The sequence below is a fragment of the Hyperoodon ampullatus genome (genome assembly GCF_949752795.1).
Source record: "Hyperoodon ampullatus genome assembly, chromosome: 3".
NCBI lineage: Eukaryota > Metazoa > Chordata > Mammalia > Artiodactyla > Ziphiidae > Hyperoodon > Hyperoodon ampullatus.
Window position 1 is genome coordinate 15875926 of NC_136916.1, and position 21555 is coordinate 15897480.

At 34.7% G+C, this 21555-nt stretch overlaps 1 protein-coding gene across 1 annotated transcript in view; it reads right to left on the minus strand.

Moving 5' to 3' along the window:
* Positions 1–21555, minus strand: part of MALRD1 (MAM and LDL receptor class A domain containing 1) — a gene marked incomplete at both ends in the record, with an annotated part of 583874 nt that overhangs the window by 325526 nt on the left and 236793 nt on the right. Inside the window, 2 exons of the mRNA XM_079699366.1 lie at positions 3783–4074; positions 7650–7897. Coding sequence (XP_079555492.1) covers positions 3783–4074; positions 7650–7897 — 540 coding nt within the window. The remainder of the gene's footprint in view (positions 1–3782; positions 4075–7649; positions 7898–21555) is intronic.

Below are 21555 nucleotides of genomic sequence, written 5' to 3' on the forward strand. Positions count from 1 at the left end.
ATAAACATAGATGAAAAGATCCTCAATAAAATACTAGGAAGCAGAATCCAACAGCACATTAAAAGGATCATACACCATGATCAAGTGAGCTTATCCCAGGAATGCAAGGATTCTTCAATATACTCAAATCAATCAATGTGATATACTATATTAACAAATAGAAGGCTAAAAACCATATGATAATCTCAATAGATGCAGAAAAAGCTTTTGACAAAGATCAACACCCATTTAGGATAAAAAGTCTCTAGAAAGTAGGCATACAGGGAACTTACCTCAACATAATAAAGGCCATATATGACAAACCCACAGCCAACATCATTCGCAATGGTGAAAAAACGAACCCATTTCCTCTAAGATCAGAAACAAGACAAGATTGCCCACTCTCAACACTATTATTCAACATAGTTTGGGAAGTTTTAGCCACAGCAATTAGAGAAGAAAGAAAAATAAAAGGAATCCAAATTGGAAAAGAAGTTATACTGTCACTGTTTGCAGGTGATATGATACTATACATAGAGAATCCTAAAGACGCTACCAGAAAACTACTAGAGCTAATCAATGAATTTGGTAGAGTAGCAGGATACAAAATTAATGCACAGAAATCTCTTGCATTCCTATACACTAATGATGAAAAATCTGAAAGAGAAATTAAGTAAACGCTCCCATTTACCACTGCAACAAAAAGAGTAAAATACCTAGGAGTAAACCTACTTAAGGAGAAAAAAAGACCTGTATGCAGAAAACTATAAGACACTGATGAAAGAAATCAAAGATGATACAAACAGATGGAGAGATATACCATGTTCTTGGATTGGCAGAATCAACACTATGAAAATGACTATACTAGCCAAAGCAATCTACATATTCACAGCAATGCCTATCAAACTACCAATGGCATTTTTCACAGAACTAGAACAAAATCTTTCACAATTTGTATGGAAACACAAAAGACCCCAAATAGCCAAAGCAATCTTGAAAAAGAAAAACGGAGCTGGAGGTATCAGGCTCCCTGACTTCAAGCTCTACTACAAAGCTACAGTAATCAAGACAGTATGGTACTGGCACCAAAACAGAAATATAGATCAATGGAACAGGATAGAAAGCCCAGAGATAAACCCACGGACATATGGTCACCTTATCTTTGATAAAGGAGGCAGGAATGTACAGTGGAGAAAGGACAGCCCCTTCAATAAGTGGTGCTGGGAAAACTGGACAGCTACATGTAAAAGTATGAGATTAGAACACTCCCTAACACCATACACAAAAATAAGCTCAAAATGGATTAAAGACTTAAATGTAAGGCTAGACACTATCAAACTCTTAGAGGAAAACATAGGCAGAACACTCTATGACATAAATCACAGAAAGATCCTTTTCGAGCCACATCCTAGAGAAATGGAAATAAATATAAAAATAAACAAATGGGACCTAATGAAACTTCAAAGCTTTTGCACAGCAAAGGAAACCATAAACAAGACGAAAAGACAACCCTCAGAATGGGAGAAAATATTGGCAAATGAAGCAACTGACAAAGGATTAATCTCCAAAATTCACGAGCAGCTCATGCAGTTCAATATCATAAAAACAAACAACCCAATCTGAAAATGGGCAGAAGACTTAAATATCATTTCTCCAAAGAAGATATACAGATTGCTAACAAACACATGAAAATATGCTCAACATCACTAATCATTAGATAAATGCAAGTCAAAACTACAACAAGGTATCACCTCACACCAGTCAGAATGGCCATCATCAAAATATCTACAAACAGCAAAGGCTGGAGAGGGTGTGGAGAAAAGGGAACCCTCCTGCACTGTTGGTGGGAATGTAAATTGATACAGTCACTATGGAGAACAGTATGGAAGTTCCTTAAAAAACTAAAAATAGAGCTACCATATGACCCAGCCAATTCACTACTGGGCATATACCCTGAGACAACCATAACTCAAAAAGTGTCATGTACCACAGTGTTCATTGCAGCTCTATTTACAATAGCTAGGACATGGAAGCAACCTAGGTGTCCATCAACAGATGAATGGATAAAGAAGATGTGGCACATATATACAATGGAATATTACTCAGCCATAAAAAGAAATGAAATTGAGTTATTTGTAGCGAGGTGGATGGACCTAGAGTCTGTCATACAGAGTGAAGTAACTCAGAAAGAGAAAAACAAATACTGTATGCTAACCCATATATATGGAGTCTAAAAAAAAGTGGTTCTGATGAACCCAGGGGCAACACCAGAATAAAGACACAGATATGGAGACTGGACTTGAGGACATGGGGTGGGGGAAGGTAAGCTGGGACGAAGTGAGAGAGCAACACTGACCTATATACATTACCAAATGTAAAATAGATAACTAGTGGGAAGTAGCTGCATAGCACAGGGAGATCAGCTTGGTGCTTTGTGACCACCTAGAGGGGTGGGATAAGGAGGGTGGGAGGGAGACTCAAAAGGGAGGGGATATGAGGATATACGTTTGCATATAACTGATTCACTTTGTTATACAGCAGAAACACAACATTGTACAGCAATTATACTCCAATAAAGATGTTAAAAAACAAAAAGAAAGTAGATTAGTCTGAGGTTTCTGAAATGCTTTTACATTAAATTCACATAAGTATACTTATCCCTCAACAGAGTCTTGAAATGTTTCTTTTCCTCTGTACTATTCCATATAGTGCTGGAAACATCAGGCAAGGAGCTTGGCTTAACTATGTGTCAATGGGAAAATATTTATCTAGAAACCTACTCTTAACCAAATTAAAACACTCCCTTTAAAATGTATGAAGAAGTTATGGCAGAAATGGCAGTGTTCCCCATTCCACCCACCATGTTAAAAGTCAGTACAAACAAATTAGTTCATTCTTCTTAAAGCACTTTTGTTTTTGTTAATTACAAGATATAATTTATATACAAAATGAATGGCACTTTTATTTTCTACTCAAAACTCATGGTTTAAATATTAATATATGTCATATTATCAACTGATAAAATTTGTTTTTGTTTTTGTTTTTTGCCACACCATGCAGCATGTGGGAGCTTAGTTCCCAGGACAGGGATCGAACCCACGGCCCCTACATTCAGAGTGCAGAGTCTTAACCACTGGACCTCCAGGGAAGTCCCAAAATTTGTTCTTTTGTCATTGTAACACTATATACTGCATTTTCATCTCATCCTCTAATATTTTATATGAATTAATGCTACTTGCTATTTCCACTTCTTACAATATTGTCACTGTATGTATTATATTGGACATCTACCAATAATCTAACTATTTAGACAAATTACCCCTAAATTTTTAGGTGAATGGATGGACATATTTGATCATCTAAACTATTTTAATATATAAACTCAACATTCAAATGAATAAAGTATTGGTCTAAAAAGAATAAAGTAAATAATGTAACCACAGTAACATCTAATTAAAATTGAGTAAGTCTGTTCTTGATGTTCTTATATTGTATTAAGAGTGAATTGATATTTACTAAGGACTGAATTCTGAATCAGACTGAAAACAAAGGAGTCTTAGTTTATTGATGTAAGAAGAAATTGACTAAACTAGGAACTGGGGAACTGGTAAATATACCAAAGCTTGGAGAAATGTTGGAAGACAAGTTTATGAGTAAAGCCTTGAAAGATAACATTTTAGATTCAAAAAGATTTTTCTTTATGAAAACAATGATTTACTAGGTGTTTATGTCACTTCTTTTCCATTTCCTTCCTTCCCACCTACCTCTCTGTAAAAGCACCACACAAACAAATTAAAATGTACCTGCTGGAAGAAGCATTTTGAGTTCCTCTTTCATGGAGTGATGGAATGATAGACAGTTCTTTGTAAGCACAATGTCATCCAGTGCAATATCTCCATGGTGGCCTTTCCCAACTCTGCCTTCAAATTTGAGTTGGAAGTCCTCATCACCAGACAGGGATAATTCTTCCCGCTGCCAGAAATTGCCTTGCTCTACAGTGAGGTTAAGTAGGACCTTCGTTTGGTTTGAGACTGATACCTGCATCAAAGTGAGCGCTCCAATGCCATGTCCATACATGTGATAATGAAAAATTATCTGTAACCAAGAATCAGAATATTATATATAATTAGTACAATTAATTTCACCTTATTTTCAATTATATCATATTGTCCTCTCCCTTCTTAACAGATTCCTGAAGGAAAATTAGATCTGTATGTTCTACTGCTCTGTGAGTACTCTACCAATGAATGAAGTTAGGCCAGCCTTAAATCCTATGTTGCAAAACATGGAAAACAGTACAATAAGGATCAAATAGAAACTTAGTTGAAAAATGAGCAGAGTTCACTTCTTTCCTGTGACTTATAAAAGTAGGATTCCTCCACAAACTCTTAAGATCCACTGTCAAAGGAATAAAAATATCATTAAAAAGTGATGTATTATATAGAAAGACTTTTCATGATTAAGAAATATCAGGTACTAAAGAAAATCATTTCTAACCTCATGAAACTTAAATCATTTTCTTCAAAATAGTAGAGTACTTTATTGCTTATTCCACCACATCCTTGCACTTGAAACACATTTTTAGTTCTACAAGATCGTCAGGGCTGTACTATACATAGCAAAACCACCAGAATAGCAATTTCTAAATTTTACTTGAGATGCTTTAGAAGAGCAGACTTGAGAGTTGTACCCCCAAGTAAAAATTAATGTAAGTATTTCCAGGAATTAACATTTAAATGTTTCAAAGACGTAGTTTACCAGATTTTTAGTGATTGTTACACAGATGGAGAAAGTCAGGGGAAATTCTAGGAGGAAGAAGAATATGAGTTAGGACAATAGGGACTGCTGAGAGTGTTTTTAAGCTTTTGTCTTATCTTTTTTATGAATGAAGGAAAAGAGTAATGGTGGGTGATCTTCACACAGGAAAATCACATTTTGGAAAGACTAGCACTCATGGATATTATATTCTAGAGAAAGAAAAATGAATGTGTTTAAAGGGTAAAGAACGTGATTAGACAATATATGCAATGCATACTTCAAAGAGCACCAAGAAGAGCTAAGCCATGTAAGTAACTCTATGCAAATTTCCTAGCTGATGAATAATACCTGAACTTCAGGTATTATTCTATGATCCAAAAATGTTTCTTCTACTGATTAATCCATTACTGTTGGAAAACATGAGCTCTATGACCACTTTGGCTTGTTTGGGGAGGACTGGTCAAACCTGAGTGTCACAAAATGAGAAACACAAAGAGTCTGAGGCCAGCCTGTTGAGCAGCGTCAATAGGCAAGAGAGGAAACTACCCAACAGGCATAGCACACGTCTGTCTGGAGCCCTTGCAGTCATAGGTGTGGTCTTCCCAGTATTCTCCCTTGTTTTGTCTTATTTGCACAGAAAACATAAGGCATATGTTTTATGTCACAGTAAATACTTCCTTATCTTCTTGAGGCCATTTTCTGAATGATGCCATTGGGTCAACATTCAAGCAAGCCTCGAAATACTCCATTTCTACAGAGAACACTTGATGACAATGTAACCTAATCACAGGGCAACATGAGTGAATAAAAATCTCTTAAGTATTAAATTCTTCTAAGGAGGCATTTTCACTGGAAATTTCAGTTACTCAGAGGTTTGATCTCTACCCTCATCAATCTATGTCTGCATCCCTTCCTGCCTCCCACCCATCCCTCAAAAGGAAGAAAAATCTCCAATTTGATTTTTTCTCCCTGAAGTTTTCCACAAGGTCAAGTGACAGAAAGGATTTTCATGAAAATATGGAAGGTCAATCTGCTTACCTGATAAACAAATTTTTATATATGAGAGACCCAATCATTCCCAGCATGACCTTTCCTTACTTCTTTGTATTCAATCTATATCATAAATATTCATAAAATGAACCATTCATCATTAATTTTTTGACATTTCTCCTCGGCATACTTCATTATTCTCACACAGGTGTTTAAAACAGTGGGAACTATAGTGCTGGGACCAGGGAAAAATAGAGATGAATGAGATCCTTAGTAACTACAGTATGAAAAAAAAAATCTTTTGAACATTCTTAGAGGAAGTCTAAAAAGAAAAGCTAAGGAGTCTTTTTTTGATGTCTTTCAAATTACTCAATACTTTCTTGAAAATAAACCCCAGCATACCAGATTTTATATATGTTGAGTCTATATCTATAAATCTATATACCCATAGATATTCTGAAATTTGTAAATTAGTTCTAGTCTTAAAAGCTGATTAAAAATTAAACATGAAATATATACAATTTCAGTTTGACTTTTTTACTTTTATAAAACGCAACGTTTGCCAAACTAATTAAATAAAGTTTAATATAATTGTGTATGATTCATTACATCCATTCTGGACTGCTGACTGAGTTACATCTTTAAAACTCTGAGAGTGTCACTTTCTTGCAGAAAATCTTTGAAATTTGCTTGAAGAGAGAAGAGATATGTGATTATTCCCTGAGAATTAAACTATGAAATCAATTTAAGATGACACAGAAAAGCTCCTAACACAAACTAAAGGCTTAACATGTATTAAGACTGGGAAAATGGTAGGATGTAATGGATGGTCAGTATAAAACAGAGGAACAAACATCTGTAATAAGTACAGGTACAGCTGGGGAGCCTTTGAGCAAAGATTTAATATGTCCCATTCTGGGGTTAGGGCTCTCTATTGTGGAGACAGATACACAAGAATAATACAATTTGAAGATAATAAAGGTTTAAATCATGTTATTGTCTCCCAGCCTGATTCTTTGATCGGCTAGCAACTTTCTGAATATAATTTGTTTTCCTTTCAGTGTTCAGACATTGGGGAATACACCAGTCGAATACATGTGTTCAGAGCTTATGGAGATTGCATTTCTTGCCATAAATATAAATAAATAGCAAATTTATTCACGCATTAATCTCTTATAAGCAAGATTCTGTGAAGTCATCTCTGAGTGCTTAATTTATATGTAAAGATAAATTTAGCCCCTAGCCTAGCTGACTCAAATCCTTTGGGGAATAAAAATAGACAATCATGCAAACAATAAATAAAGTGAATGTCCTTGCAAATGCATAGACATCATATGAAGATCCATACGACTCTATTTGTACTTTTAACACTCTTATAAATGTTTTCTTCAAATTTCCACAGCATAATGGCCAAACCATTTTTTCTTCCTGCCCCTAGAAATTCTACTTTTTAAAGGGTCAATTTCAGTCTTTCCTTTTCCATGAAGACGTCTTCAACCATTTTATCATGGTGCCAACTATGACTCATATTAGTTCTTGGAAATATTTAACTTTATGCTATTTCTCATTGTTTAATTCTCTTTCTTATGGTGAAATTCCCATAATTCCAATAAGTACCAAGTTCCCTGAGTGGACACAACTGATATTTTACTTCTTTTGTTCTACCCATGGTTATGAATAATAACCATGACATTTTCAAATGGTTTCCAAAGTTCCTTATCTATGGAACTTATCCACAGAATAAATTCTTCCAACAGCTCCAATGATCCTTCCCTTTCACCCTTACTTCACTTTCTACCTCCCTCACATATTCCAAGTTGAATACATTCAAACTCATTTGTTGGTCTGGTGCTGGCCATTTCATTTTCTGTACTTAACTCCATCAGAAGTTGTTCATAATATTTCTGTTTTTTCCCCCATACCTTGCAGTTTTTGCTTCTTCTGCTTATGAGTGGGCTTGAAATTCTGGCTGTTCTCATGGGCTGCTGCGGGAACAAGCTCTTTATAAAGATGTAATGACCAGATGAATTTCGCAAGGTGTGATCAGCAGCTGGCTGTGTGCCTGAGGCAGGGATACCGCTAGCCTTCAGATTCCAGTCAAAGTCATCATCCTGTTCCTGCTCCCAGGCACAAAGATCAAACTCAAAATCACAGCAGCCACTGGAAGTACCTGGAAAACATTTTCCAATTTATGGTGGAGGGAAAAAGGAAATTAGTAGATAAAGCATGCAATCACAAATTACAGTAATCTTGTTAAACACACTCATGTTTCAGGACCTTTGAACTTGCTACTCTCTCTGCCTGGATTCTTTCCCAAATGGCCTGTCCACTCACTTCTATCAGATCTGTATTTGAGCATCACCTTCTCAGTGGGTCCTTATTTATCAGTTTATGTAAAAGCTCCTATCCTCAACTCTGTCCTACTTCACTTGTTTATTTTTATTTTGGGCACTTTTCTAACATATTATATGTTTTGCCTACTTATTTTTTGTCTTCCCCCACTCCTCACTCATCAGAATGCATGTGTTATAAAGGAGAGAATTTGCTAAGTTTTGTTATTATATTCCCAGTGCCTGGCAAATAATTGCTCAATTTGCTGAATAAATAAATGAACTTTTAAAAAAGACAAAAAATACAGTAATCTTATGTAGCTTTTATATATAGAATTGATATACAAGGTCCTACTCTATAGCACAGAGAACTATATTCAATATCTTGTGATAAACTATAATGGAAAAGAATATAAAAAAGAATGTATATATATGTATAATGGAATCACTTTGCCGTACAGCAGTAATTAACACAACATTGTAAATCAACAATACTTCAACTAAAAAATTGAAAAAATTGCAGTAATCCTGCCACATCATGTAATGTTAGAAACCTTACAATATTATCCTGACAGCAACATAAAATAGAATAGTTTAGTTTGTTACACACAGCTATTTCCATGGCTCACTTAAGTTTATTTCTTCAATAGTCTGGTCCCTGTGTCAAAATCCATGAGAAAATATTCCAGCATTACACACATTTCCTCCTGCAAACACCTATTTGGTCAACGTAATTTATTTCTTCTCTCTTCTCATCTTTGCTTCTCAGATCTTGGTAGGGAATTTAGGACGTTTATTATTCTGCAACACAGTTTAGCTGGGAAATACTTCCTAAAGCAAAAGTTATTAATCATTGTAATTATTTTATAAAACATAGACTTATTTTAGAGATAAAATTGTGAAACAGAAAAATAAGGTTAAAAGTGTAATGATTTAATTTATTATAATAAGTTGCAGAAATTAAATATGTTGAGTTACAATAAATATCAACTATCTCTCAGGTATTTAAAAAATATTTTATTATTAACATTGCTTAAGTTTTTCTTCCATTTCCAGGATAGTAAGAATTCTAAGTCCAACTATGTCCTTATTGATTTTCTGCCTGCTGGATCTATCCATTTCTGATAGAAGGGTGTGAAAATAACCAACTATGATAGTGGATTCATCTCTTTTCTTTGCAGTTCTAGAAGTTTTTTATGTCACACAGGTTGACATTCTGTTGTTAGGTACATACACGTTAGGGATTGTCATGTCTTCTTAGAAAAGTGACCTCTTTACTGTTGTGTAATGCCCTTATTTATCCCTGATAATGTTCCTTGCTTTGAAGTCTGTTTTGTCTGAAATTAAAATAGCTATTCCTACTTTCTTTCAATTCATGTAAGCATGGTATATATTTCTGCATACGTTTACCTTTAACCTATAAATATCTTTATATTCAAAGTGGGTTTCTTGTAGACAACATGTAGTTGGGTCCTATTTTCTATTCAATTGTTAATTCAGTTTTTAAATTACTTTTGAAACTTATTTTGAAAATTTACTCTGTCCTAAAATAGACTGTAATTCCTACAGCCTCTTTTAGTTCAGAATACTAAAGTTCTCCTAAGTATTCTCTCAAAGGACTGGGAAGTAAATCTCACTAAAATAATAATGAATCCCAACTCACCAGCTTGTTTATAATCTGAACTTTTATCTTGGTTAAGAATATAAAATGAAGTAACTAATTCAGTTGCCCTTATGTTGGAAAATTTAGCAGCCCATGAGGACCAGATTTCCATATAGACCAGCATCTAGAAAGGCCATTTGTATAAGGAAATGATGTGTGCTGCTGAAAAACAGATTTGTTTAAAAAAAATCATACAAATACTGCTACATGAATCTCTATAGTGTAAATCATATTTTTGCTTTTGATATCTACTATAGTTTTGAAGATATATTTCCTTGGAAAGTTTAATTCTAAAATATCAGTGGAGGAAAACACAGCAAGCAAGCCTAAGTTGTTTGAATTACATATCACTATGGTAAGAGGGAGCAACTTATAATTTCATTTTCTACTATTTCCCACAGGTGCCATGCGAGACAAGTAGCAAATGGTCTTCTGTGCAGATGCCAATTCCTGGCATTTCATGGAGCAATTAATGCCAGGGCCAGACAGGTGTGCCATTAGGAAGAAAATGATCCCTTTGTCTACAGCTGTATCATCAATCAAACCAGTTTCTCCCTTTCCAAATGTTATAATTTTTCCATCGATCAATATCTTTATAAGTATAAAAATGTTTCATTTAAAACAGACATAATTTTGAAAGAACACAACCTAATTCCTTTTAAGATCCTACCATCAAATTTTTAAAAGATATCATTCTATTCATTTATTCATTTCATATAAAATTTTTAAAATTGATATATAGTTTCTGTAAGAGTGTATGTTATAGGTGTACAATATAGTGATTCACAATTTTTATGTTATACTCCATTTATAGTTATTATAAAATATTGGCTGTATTCCCTGTGTTGTATAATATATCCTTGTAGCTTATTTTACACCTAATAGCTTGTACCTCTGACTCCCCTACCCCTACATTGCCCCTCCCCCTTCCCTCTCCCCACTGGTAACAACTAGTTGGTTCTCAGTATCTATGAGTCTGCTTCTTTTTTGTTTTATTCACTAGCTTGTTGTATTCTTTAGATTCCACATGTAAGTGATATCATGCAGTATGTCTTTCTCTGTCTGACTTATTTCATTTAGCATAATGCCCTCCAAGTCCATCCACGTTACTGCAAATGGCAAAATTTCATTCTTTTTTATGGCTAAGTAGTATTACATTGTGTGTGTGTGTGTGTGTGTGCATGTGTGTGTGTATACCACACCTTCTTTATCCATTCATCTGTTGATGGACACTGAGGTTGCTTCCATATCTTGGCAACTGTAAATAATGCTGCTATGAACATTGGGGTGCATGTATCCTTTTGAATTAGCATTTATTGAGCATATTCTATAAATAAAGCATATTTAAGAAAATGGGAAAGTGCCTGGAAACAGGGCTTCTGTGTATTGAGCATAACGTATATCAGGGTCTGAGTAGCCTCTTCATATGTTTTATTTCACTTAATTCCCACATCTCTACATAATCGTTACTGTTCTTACTTTGGTTTAAAAGAAAGCTGGAGTTCAGAGTTAAAGTACTTTGCTTAGTATTACCCTGTAAGTAGCAGAACTATGAGTTAAAGAATGACATGACACAGCCCCTGTACCAGTACTCCCCTTTATAATGTGGTATGCAGCAGTTGGGGATGGCGGCTGCAATAAAATAAATCTACATATAATGAAGGAAAAGAAAATGTATATGTTTGTAAAGAAATGCTCTAAAAGACCTCCTCCTCTAGGGTAGGTAGCTACATGAAGATGGCAGTCATCCAGTTTGGCTTGATTCTTCCTGAGGTGGCATGATGTCATTCATCACTTCTTTTAACTCTGTTCATATGAATATGAACGTTCTATGGATGTCAGTTTGTTGTGCAAAGGAAGAATGTTCTTCAAACTTGCTAAGAGAGTAGAATATGATAAATCCTAAAAATTATATCTCTCTGAGAGATTTAAAAATACACTAGCGTATTAAAGCTCCATGAATTCCAACAGTATAGAAACTATTTCTTTATACAACAAGTATATTCCCAATTTATTTGACTAAGGAACCTTTTTACTTACTTGTTTATTAGAACTATGAACATCTTTAGATTACTACACTACTGATAATGCACACAGCAAGTTCACAAATCCTAATTAAAAACAAACTAGCAAAAAGCATAATTAGAGAAGTTCGTTTCCATCAGCTCTGAGTGGGGCACTTTTCTAGCTATGTGACTTTGGGAATTGTATTCATTTCTTAGGGCTGCTGCAACAAAGTACAACAAACGGGGTGGCTTTAAACAACAGAAATTTATTCTCTCTCAGTTGTTCAGGCTAAAGATCTGAAATCAAGATGTCAGCAGTACCATGTTCACCCTACCGGCTCTAGGGGAGAATCCTTCCTTACCTCTTTCTAGCTACTGGTGGTTACTGGCAATCTGAGCGTTCCTTGGCTTGTCCACACCACTCCAGTCACGTGGCATTTGCCCTGTGTGTTATCACATCGTTTTCCTCTGGGTGTCTCTGTTCATATTTCTTCTTATAAGGACACCAATCATTGGGTCTGAGCCCACCTAATCCAATATGACCTCAGCTTAATTCATTACATCTGCACAGACCCTGTTACCAAATAAGGTCACAGTCACAGGTTCTAGTTGCAATTTAGTGGGGTGCACTACACAGCTCAGTACTGGAATGTTTACATTTTTAAAAGTAAATCTCTTGGGCTTTTAAGGTATATAATCATATCATTAGAAAATAATTATAAATTGCTAAGAGAGAAGATCTTAAAAGTTCTCATCACAAAAAAATATTTGTAACTATGTATGAGGATGGATGTTAACTAGACTTACTGTGGTAATCATTGTGTAGTATATACTCATATTGAATCCTTATGTTGTACACCTGAAACTAATATAATGTTATATGTCAATTATAATTCAATAAAAAAGAAAATTAATATAATTTGGTATTCCTTTATTTCATTTTATGTCTTACATATCAACCACGACCACAAAAAGAATACAAATAGTAATATAGTGTCAAGTAGTTCTTGACATGATCTTGATTTTAATGGGAATACTTCCTTTGTTTCCTTCTTTAATTTGATATATCATTTTAAATATGTTAAAGTAATACCATTCTATGTATATTATAATAAATGTTTGTTAAATTTAAGTGTTGAATTTTGTCAAAAGCTTTTTCTGCATCTATTGAGATGATCATATGGGTTTTATTCTTCAATTTGTTAATATGTTGTATCACATTGATTGATTTGCATATATTGAAGAATCCTTGCATCCCTGGGATAAATCCCACTTGATCATGGTTCATGACCCTTTTAATGTGTTGTTGGATTCTGTTTGCTGGTATTTTGTTGAGGATTTTTTCATCTATATTTATCAGTGATAGTGGTCTGTAATTTTTTTGTTTGTAGTATCTTTGTCTCATTTTGGTATCAGAGTGATGGTGGCCTCATAGAATGAGTTTGGGAGTGTTCCTCCCTCTGCAATTTTTTGGAAGAGTTTGAGAAGGATGGGTGTTAGGGTTTCTCTAAATGTTTGATAGAATTCGCCTGTGAATCCATCTGGTCCTGGACTTTTGTTTGTTGGTAGATTGTTAATCACAGTTTCAATGTCATTACTTGTGATTGGTCAGACCCTTTGTTTTCTCTTCTTCTTGGACCCCTATGATTCGAATGTTGGTGCATTTAATGTTGTCCCAGAGGTCTCTGAGACTGTTCTCAATTATTCTCATTCTTTTTTCTTTATTCTGCTTAGCAGTAGTTATTTACACTATTTTACTTTCCCGGTCACTTATCCATTCTTCTGCCTCAGTTATTCTGCTAATCATTCCTTCTAGAGAATTTTTTACTTTCATTTATTGTGTTTTTCATCATTGTTCATTTGCTCTTTAGTTCTTCTAGGTCCTTGTTAAATGTTTCTTGTATTTTCTCCATTCTATTTCCAAGATTTTCAATCATCTTTACTATCATTACTCTGAATTCTTTTTCAGGTAGACTGCCTATTTCTTCTTCATTTGTTAGGTCTGGTGGGTTTTTACCTTGCTCCTTCATCTGCTGCATATTTCTCTGTCTTCTCATTTTGCTTAACTTACTGTGTTTGGGTTCTCCTTTCGTAGTTGCAGGTTTGTAGTTCCCGTTGTTTTTGGTGTCTGCCCCCAGTGGATAAAGTTGTTCAGTGGGTTGTGTAGGCTTCCTGACGGAAGGGACTGGTGTCTGTGTCCTGGTGGTTGAGGCTGGATCTTGTATTTCTGGTGGGCAGGACGGCATCTGGTGGTGTGTTTTGGAGTGTTTGTGAACTTGGTATGATTTTAGGCTGCCTCTCTGCTAACGGGTGGGGTTGTGTTCCTGTCTTGCTAGTTGTTTGTCATGGAGTGTCCAGCACTGTAGCTTGCTGGTCGTTGAGTGGATCTGGGTCTTAGTGTTGAGATGGTGATCTCTGGGAGAGCTCTTGCTGACTGATATTACATGGGGCCAGGAGGTCTCCGATGGACCAGTTTCCTGAACTCGGCTCTCCCACCTCAGAGACCCAGGCCTGATACCCAGTCAGAGTACTAAGACCCTCTTAGCGACATGGCCAGGTACGTGGGGGTGTTTCTTGCCTTTTGGGAAGTCTGAGGTCTTCTGCCTGCATTCGGTAGGTGAACTGTAGGAATTGTTCCATATGTAGATGTATTTTTGATATATTTTCAGAGAGGGAGGTGATCTTCACATCTTACTCCACCATCTTGAAGGTCTCCCTGATATTCCCCAATTCTATGTCTCCTGCAGAAATGTCTCTCCCTGGCTTAGATGTCTATTGGCCACATCTCCATTTTTAAGATCTTAAGATATCTCAAATACAAATCAAGAGAAATCACATCTTTTAAAACCTCCTTATCCTTTTGCTTCATTAATTAAGAAAAGTGAATGAAACTGCCAGTTATTCACTTGTCCAACCCAGAAATCCTCCACAGTAAATTAATCATCAGATCTGTAGACTTTTCTCCCAAATATTTATTCACTTTTTTCCATCTTCATTGAATGCACCTTGTCATCATTATCTCTTGAGTGAAATACTGGAATAGTCTCCTGACTGATCCTCCTGCCTCCAAAATTGCTATCATCTACACTGCTCTTCAGAGTGATTTTCCTAAAATCCAAATTTGATTATATTATTCCTCTGTATAAAATCCTAAAATGTCTCTCTGTTACTCTAGGTTAAAAGACATTTCTTAACACAGATGACCAGGTAACCCTGCTTGTCTCTCTGGATTCATTCCTAGCTACTCTCCACTCTCAAACTAAACGCTCCAGACATGCTAAGCTTTCTCTCCGAAAACTCATCAGGATCTGTCTTTCCTCTGTTTTTTTGCTACCACCCTTTGTAATTCCTATCATCTGGAACCTTCTTTACTATTCTTTATTTAACCAACTACCTATTCATTCTTCATAGATATAATCAACACAAGGCTAACTAAAAAAATAAAAACTAAAGTATTAACATTCTTAAGATTTGTGAGTGTTATCTTATGCAAAAAACTGACACAATATTGTGATAATTTACTCATAATTAGAGTACTGTGCTATTTGCTGAATGTTTAATTCCCATGTTTATGGGAAACTTTGAGAATTTAAACCATCCAATGAGAGGGAGAGTAGATAATAGAGGCCTTGAACTGTGCATATAAAATGCTACTAAAGGATTCTAAGAATATATATATTGACATCATAACTATGAACATGAGAAAGGGGAATGTGAAAAAACGTGCAGAATCAATGGTACCTGTCTAAACTTAAAGTTGTATTATTACAAAGAACTACAAGTAGTAGGAAATATTATCATCAAAAACTCACACTGAACAAGGATGGAAACGTAGATTCAATATTAGGAAAATCATTATATCAAGGGGTGCCTGACAGTTGAAAAGGCTTTTTATCTGAGACAGAGTATTCTCTCCTATGAAAGTGTTCAAACAGTAATCAGGTTATTTTTCCTTTCCCACCTCCATTGTCTGTCAGATCAGAGAAGTTATAGAAATGATTCTTTGATTGGTTGGTGACTCATTTACCAATTCAATCAATAGCAATTCAGTAGATGTTGGAACTGATTCACCAATAAACATGTCTTAGTGGAGTTCTCTCATATATTAATAGACTGTGATAAGTGCTAGGATATAGATAAAAAATTTACGATCAATTGTAACTGAGTAAAAGTGAATCCTTCACAGAAGTCTTAGTGTTAGATCCCTGTTTCAAAGAGCATGGAGTAACTTCTTTTATTCTCTCCAACTTTATGATTCTTTGATTTTATGATTCAATAACTTGAACTTTATATCATATTTTGACAAGTTGTTTATATTGTATTTATAAAAAGGTTAGTAGCTATATCTATTATTTCCAGATTTTTCTTCTTAATGAATTAGTATTTTCAGTCTCAAAGGAATGTCAAAGAAAAGAGAGAGAAGACACAAATTACCTATGACAGGAATGAAACAGGGGATATCATAGACCCTATGGATATTAAAAGGATGATATAAGAATACTATTAATAACTCTAATGCATTAAATTGACAACTTCTATGAAATGGACCTATTCCTTGCAAAGAACAAACACAAAATGATTTGAGCAGCTTTATAACTTTTAAGGTAACGGAACTCATAATTTTAAAATTCCTGAAAAGAAATCTCCAGGCTCAGATCTTCTCATTGGAGGTTTCTACCAAATCTTTAAGGCACACAGATCAGAAAGGAAGATATAAACCTGTCCCAATTTTCAGATGACATGACTGTCAACATAGAAAATCTAAGGAATGTATTATAAAACTTTGAGAACTAATACATGACTCAGCAAGGTTGCAGGACACATGATCTACATATAAAATTAATTGTGTTTTTATATACCACCATTGAATATGTAGAAACCAAAATTTAAAATATAATATCATTTATAATCCCTTAAAAATTAAATACTTAGGTGTAAATCTTATAAAATATGTACAGGACTTGTAAGCCAAAAACTACAAAACACAGGTGAAAAAAATCTAAGTCTAAATAATGGAGAGACAAACTGCTCATGAATTGGAAGACATCCTATTAAAGATGTTATTTCTCCCAAACTGATATATGTATTTAATAAAATTCTTGTCAAAGTTACATCACTGTTTTCGTAGATATAGAGATGATTTTTTTTAAATGTGAAAGCAAAGCCAAAGGAACCTGAATAACTAAGGCTATATAGTTGAAAAAGAAAAATAAACTAAAAGGACTCTCTCTACCTAATTTTAAGATTTATTATAAAGCTTTAATTTTCAAGACTGTGTGGTACTGATGAAGGAACAGACACTTGGATCAATGGAACAGAACCCAAAACAGCTTCACACAAGCACAATCAACTAACATTTGACAAAGATGCAGATGCAGTTAAATGAAGGGAGGACAGCTTTGTTAATGGTGAAGCAACTGGATAACTATTGGAAAAAAAAAGACCAAAGCCTCATACCTTATACAAAAATTAACAAAATGGAGCATACACTTAAATGTAAAATATAATACTATGCAACTTTTAGAAGGAAAAATAAAAGTAAATCTGGGACCTAGAACTCAGTGAAGTGTTTTTGACCGTGATATCAAAAGCATGATCCCGGGCTTCCCTGGTGGCGCAGTGGTTGAGAGTCCACCTGCCGATGCAGGGGACACGGGTTTGTGCCCCAATCCGGGAAGATCCCACATGCCGCGGAGAGGCTGGGCCCGTGAGCCATGACCACTGAGCCTGCGCGTCTGGAGTCTGTGCTCCACAATGGGAGAGGCCACAATAGTGAGAGGCCCGCGTACCACAAAAAAAATAATAAAAATTAAAAAAAAATTTTTAAATCCCTAAAAGGAAAGATCAATAAACTGGACTTTAGCAAAATTACTCTTTCCCTGTAAAGAGAATGTAAACATAATCTAAAGTCTATGAGGGAACATTGGCCACTTACACATCTGCCGAAGGACTTATGTTTATAATATATGAAGAACTCTCAAAATGCAACAGTTTGAAAGCTTCTGATTAGGAAATGGGCAGAAGACATGAAGAAACATTTCACCAAAGAAGATATACAGATAACAAAGAAGCACATGATAAAATGTTCAACACCACTAGCTATCAGGGAAAATGCAAATTAAGACCCTGATGAGATATTAACCTATACCTATAAGAGGAGCAATAATAAAAATAAAATAGTTATAATACCAAATGCTCACAAGGATGTGGACAAACTGGGTCTCTCACACATTGTTGGTGGTAACGTAAAATGGCATAACCACTCTGGAAAATAGTACTATGGTATGTTACATCCATGCCATGGAACATGAGTCAGCAATAAAAAGGAATAAATGATTTACACACACAACAACTTGGATGGCTCTCAAGGAGATTATGCTGGATGAAAAAAGACAGTCTCAAAAGGTCACAAACTGCATTTACATATTTATATAACTTTCTCAATATTATGAACTATAGGGATGGAGAACAAAATAGTGGTTTCCCAAGGTTAGGGATGGTGAGAATAAATGTAATTATAAAGGAATAGCTCAGGGGAGATTTTGGTGGAGACAGAATATTTGATTGTAGTGTGATGATTACATGAGTTTTCACATATAATAAAATGCCATGGAACTATACACACATATTGAACCATATTGTTTCCTGGTTGTGATATTATACTATATTATAAAATGTAACCACTGAGGGAAACTACATGAAAGGTACACAGAATTTCTCTGTACTATCTTTGTAAATTCCTATGAACCCACAATTATTTCAAAATTCATGTCATATGCCAATTATTATTCGGTGACATCATCAGGAAATTGTGATACAGTGATTTCCTTTGTAGTGCCTTATTCTATGAAGTAATAATAATAAATTCTGTAAACAATACTTTCCAAACTGTTTCACGGAACAATTGTTCTATAAGGAGTATACTTATTTCTATGTAAAAAAATGAGTTTGTGGGTAATTTGGAAAAATCCTATTTATAATACCAGGTTTTCAAAAATTGTCATAATTTTTTCTTTAGTGATGACTACCTGATTTCATAATTCTGAAAATATTACCCTAATGCATGTCACTTTACAACACTGAGTTCATGAGAAAGGGATCAGTGTTGATAATCTTGGAAAGACAGTGAAAGCTTTCTAAGCCTCAGTCACAAAGCTACAGCCTGCAAATAATGAACTCCTGAAGCTTAGGACAGCAGATCCTTCACAAGAAGCCTGGTTTATTAACATTATGACACCTGACCTACTTTTGAACATAATCTCCCAAAGAAAACAAAAGCTATTCATAGTGCATGATTAATAAAGTTTCTGAAAATACACTAGCTGTTTTCAAGGCGATGTAAAACTCCATGTTGGGATTAGTATTTAAATACCTTAACTAAATTATTTCCCCCTCACCCATCCAAAAGTGCTTTGTACTTATTCTAACTCCCATTCACAAGGTGAATGTTTATGTACCTATTTCTCTAGCTAGACAAAAAGCTCCACAATTCTTCAGGTAATATCTTATTTTTCTTTGTTTTTTGCTCCAGGGCCACTTATATTAGAGATGCCCAATGTTTAACCAAATAAATAAATGTCCAGTATGCAAGGCTAGGTCAGGATGGTGTACACTGGTGCCAGTAGAGTCCCACAGAGGTACTCTACACCTTTAAATTCATTTTTTGCCAAAACTGAGCACAAATTCTGATATGCTAAAAAGTTTTAGATGGAGCACTGGATATGGTGTAGAAGTAGCAGCTATAATATAACCTTACTGTGAGTAAAAAGTCACATATATATCATAGCATCAAACAATAGCCCCTTCTCCCCCGAAAATTCATCAGTTTACTGGAAACAGAGAGAATTCTGCTATAACAAATGAGAAAGGGTAGTCAGAATGTAAATAGTCAACTCAAATATGTCCTGAAGGATAACTGCTTAGGGGAATTACAGTTATACATTCATAGAGATCAAAGGAAATTGTTAGTGATGTGGTGATAATATAGAAAGGACCGTGTTTTAATTACTGCTGACTTCTTTAATGTTTTTGAATTTTTAAAAAATTCATTCAAATACACCAAATATCACTTGGTTCAAATCCATTATTTTTTCCATCTTTTTTGTTTGTTTGTTTGGTTGTTTTTTAACATCTTTATTGGAGTATAATTGCTTTACAATGTTGCATTAATTTCTGCTGTATAACAAAGTGAATCAGCTATATGTATGCATATATCCCCGTATCCCCTTCCATCTTTACTTAAATGTCAATTTCTCAGTGAGAACTTTTCTGATGGCCCTATTTAAAACTATAACCACCACTCCAAGCATCTTCTTTCTCACTTTCCCCTATTTTACTTTTTGCCAAAGCACTTATCATTATGAAATATGCTGTGTTATTTTACTTACTCTGCTTTGTCTGTGTCCCCTTCTACTACCACCAAACGTAATGCAAGCTCCATGAGAGCAGGAAATTTGTTTGTACTGTTCACAGAATTATTCTTAATAACTAGAACAAACCCTCGCACATAGTAGATGCTCAATAAATATTTGCTGAATAAATGCATGAACGTTCATTCTTTAAAACTTCTTAAAATCGCCAATAAATTTTATCAGGCAATTAAATACATACGTAGGCATTAAATCTTGACTTAACTATAAATGGTTCAATTAAATTCATTAAGAAAATATACACAGAATCATTTTTAATATTTAAAAAGCTAATTATTGCCCCTATTAAAATCCTGATATATTTGTATATGTCAATAAGGAAACAAAGAATAAAATAATAGCTCTTCCTTCTCACCAGAAAACTTTTCCAAATGTTTGTATTGTTTAGATGAGTGCTTCTCAAATTTAAGTGCACATATGCTTGTTAAAATGAAGTTTATGATTAAGTCTGGGGTGGGGCCTGACTTCTGACAAAAATACTGTTTGTCTCTAGACCAAGATTTGAGTAACTGAGTTTAAATAATTTTTCAGCAGTGTTAAATTGCACACTGATGTAACATTAAAAAATGATATTTTTAGAAACATTCATCCAATAGGAAAAAATGTGTTTAAAAATATTTGTAATGACTTTAGCAAGGTTACTATAAGTAACTGAGTATAAGAGTTTGATTTATTGTTAATCACGTGTTCTTTCACCAAGAGGGAACCCTAACGTAAACTATGGACTGTGGTGATAATGACATCTCCCGTGTAACAAATCACCACTCTGGTGGGGGACATGATAGTCTGGGGGGGCTGTGCATGTGTGGGGATTAAGTTTTGCTGTGAACCTACAACTCCTTTAAAAAATAAATTCTATTGAAAAATTTAAAAGACAGCCTCCAGAATGACAGAAGATATTTGCAAATCATACATACGATAAGGGCTTAATATCCAGAATATATAAATAACTCTTACAACTCTACAATAAAAAACACACAATCCTGTAAAGAAAAGCACAGAGAACTTTGACAGTTCTCCAAAGAATATACACAAATGGCCAATAAGCACAAGAAAAGATGATTAACATTTTAGTCATTAGGGAAGGACAAATCAAAACCACAATGAGATTCTACTTCATACACACTAGGATGGCTATAATTTTAAAAAAAGAAAGAAAGAAAGAAAGAAAATAACAAGTATTGGCTAAGTCCCAGATCTCCTTCAAGAATTTGCCCAGGAGGGGGAATTAGATGAAGGGAGTCCAAAGGTACACACTTCCAGTTATAAGATAAATAAGCACTAGGGCTGTAATGTACAACATGATGACTATAGTTAACACTGTTGTACGATATATTTGAAAGAGATTAGATCCTAAGAGTCCTCATTTCAAGGGCAAAAACATTTTTTTCCTCTTTTTA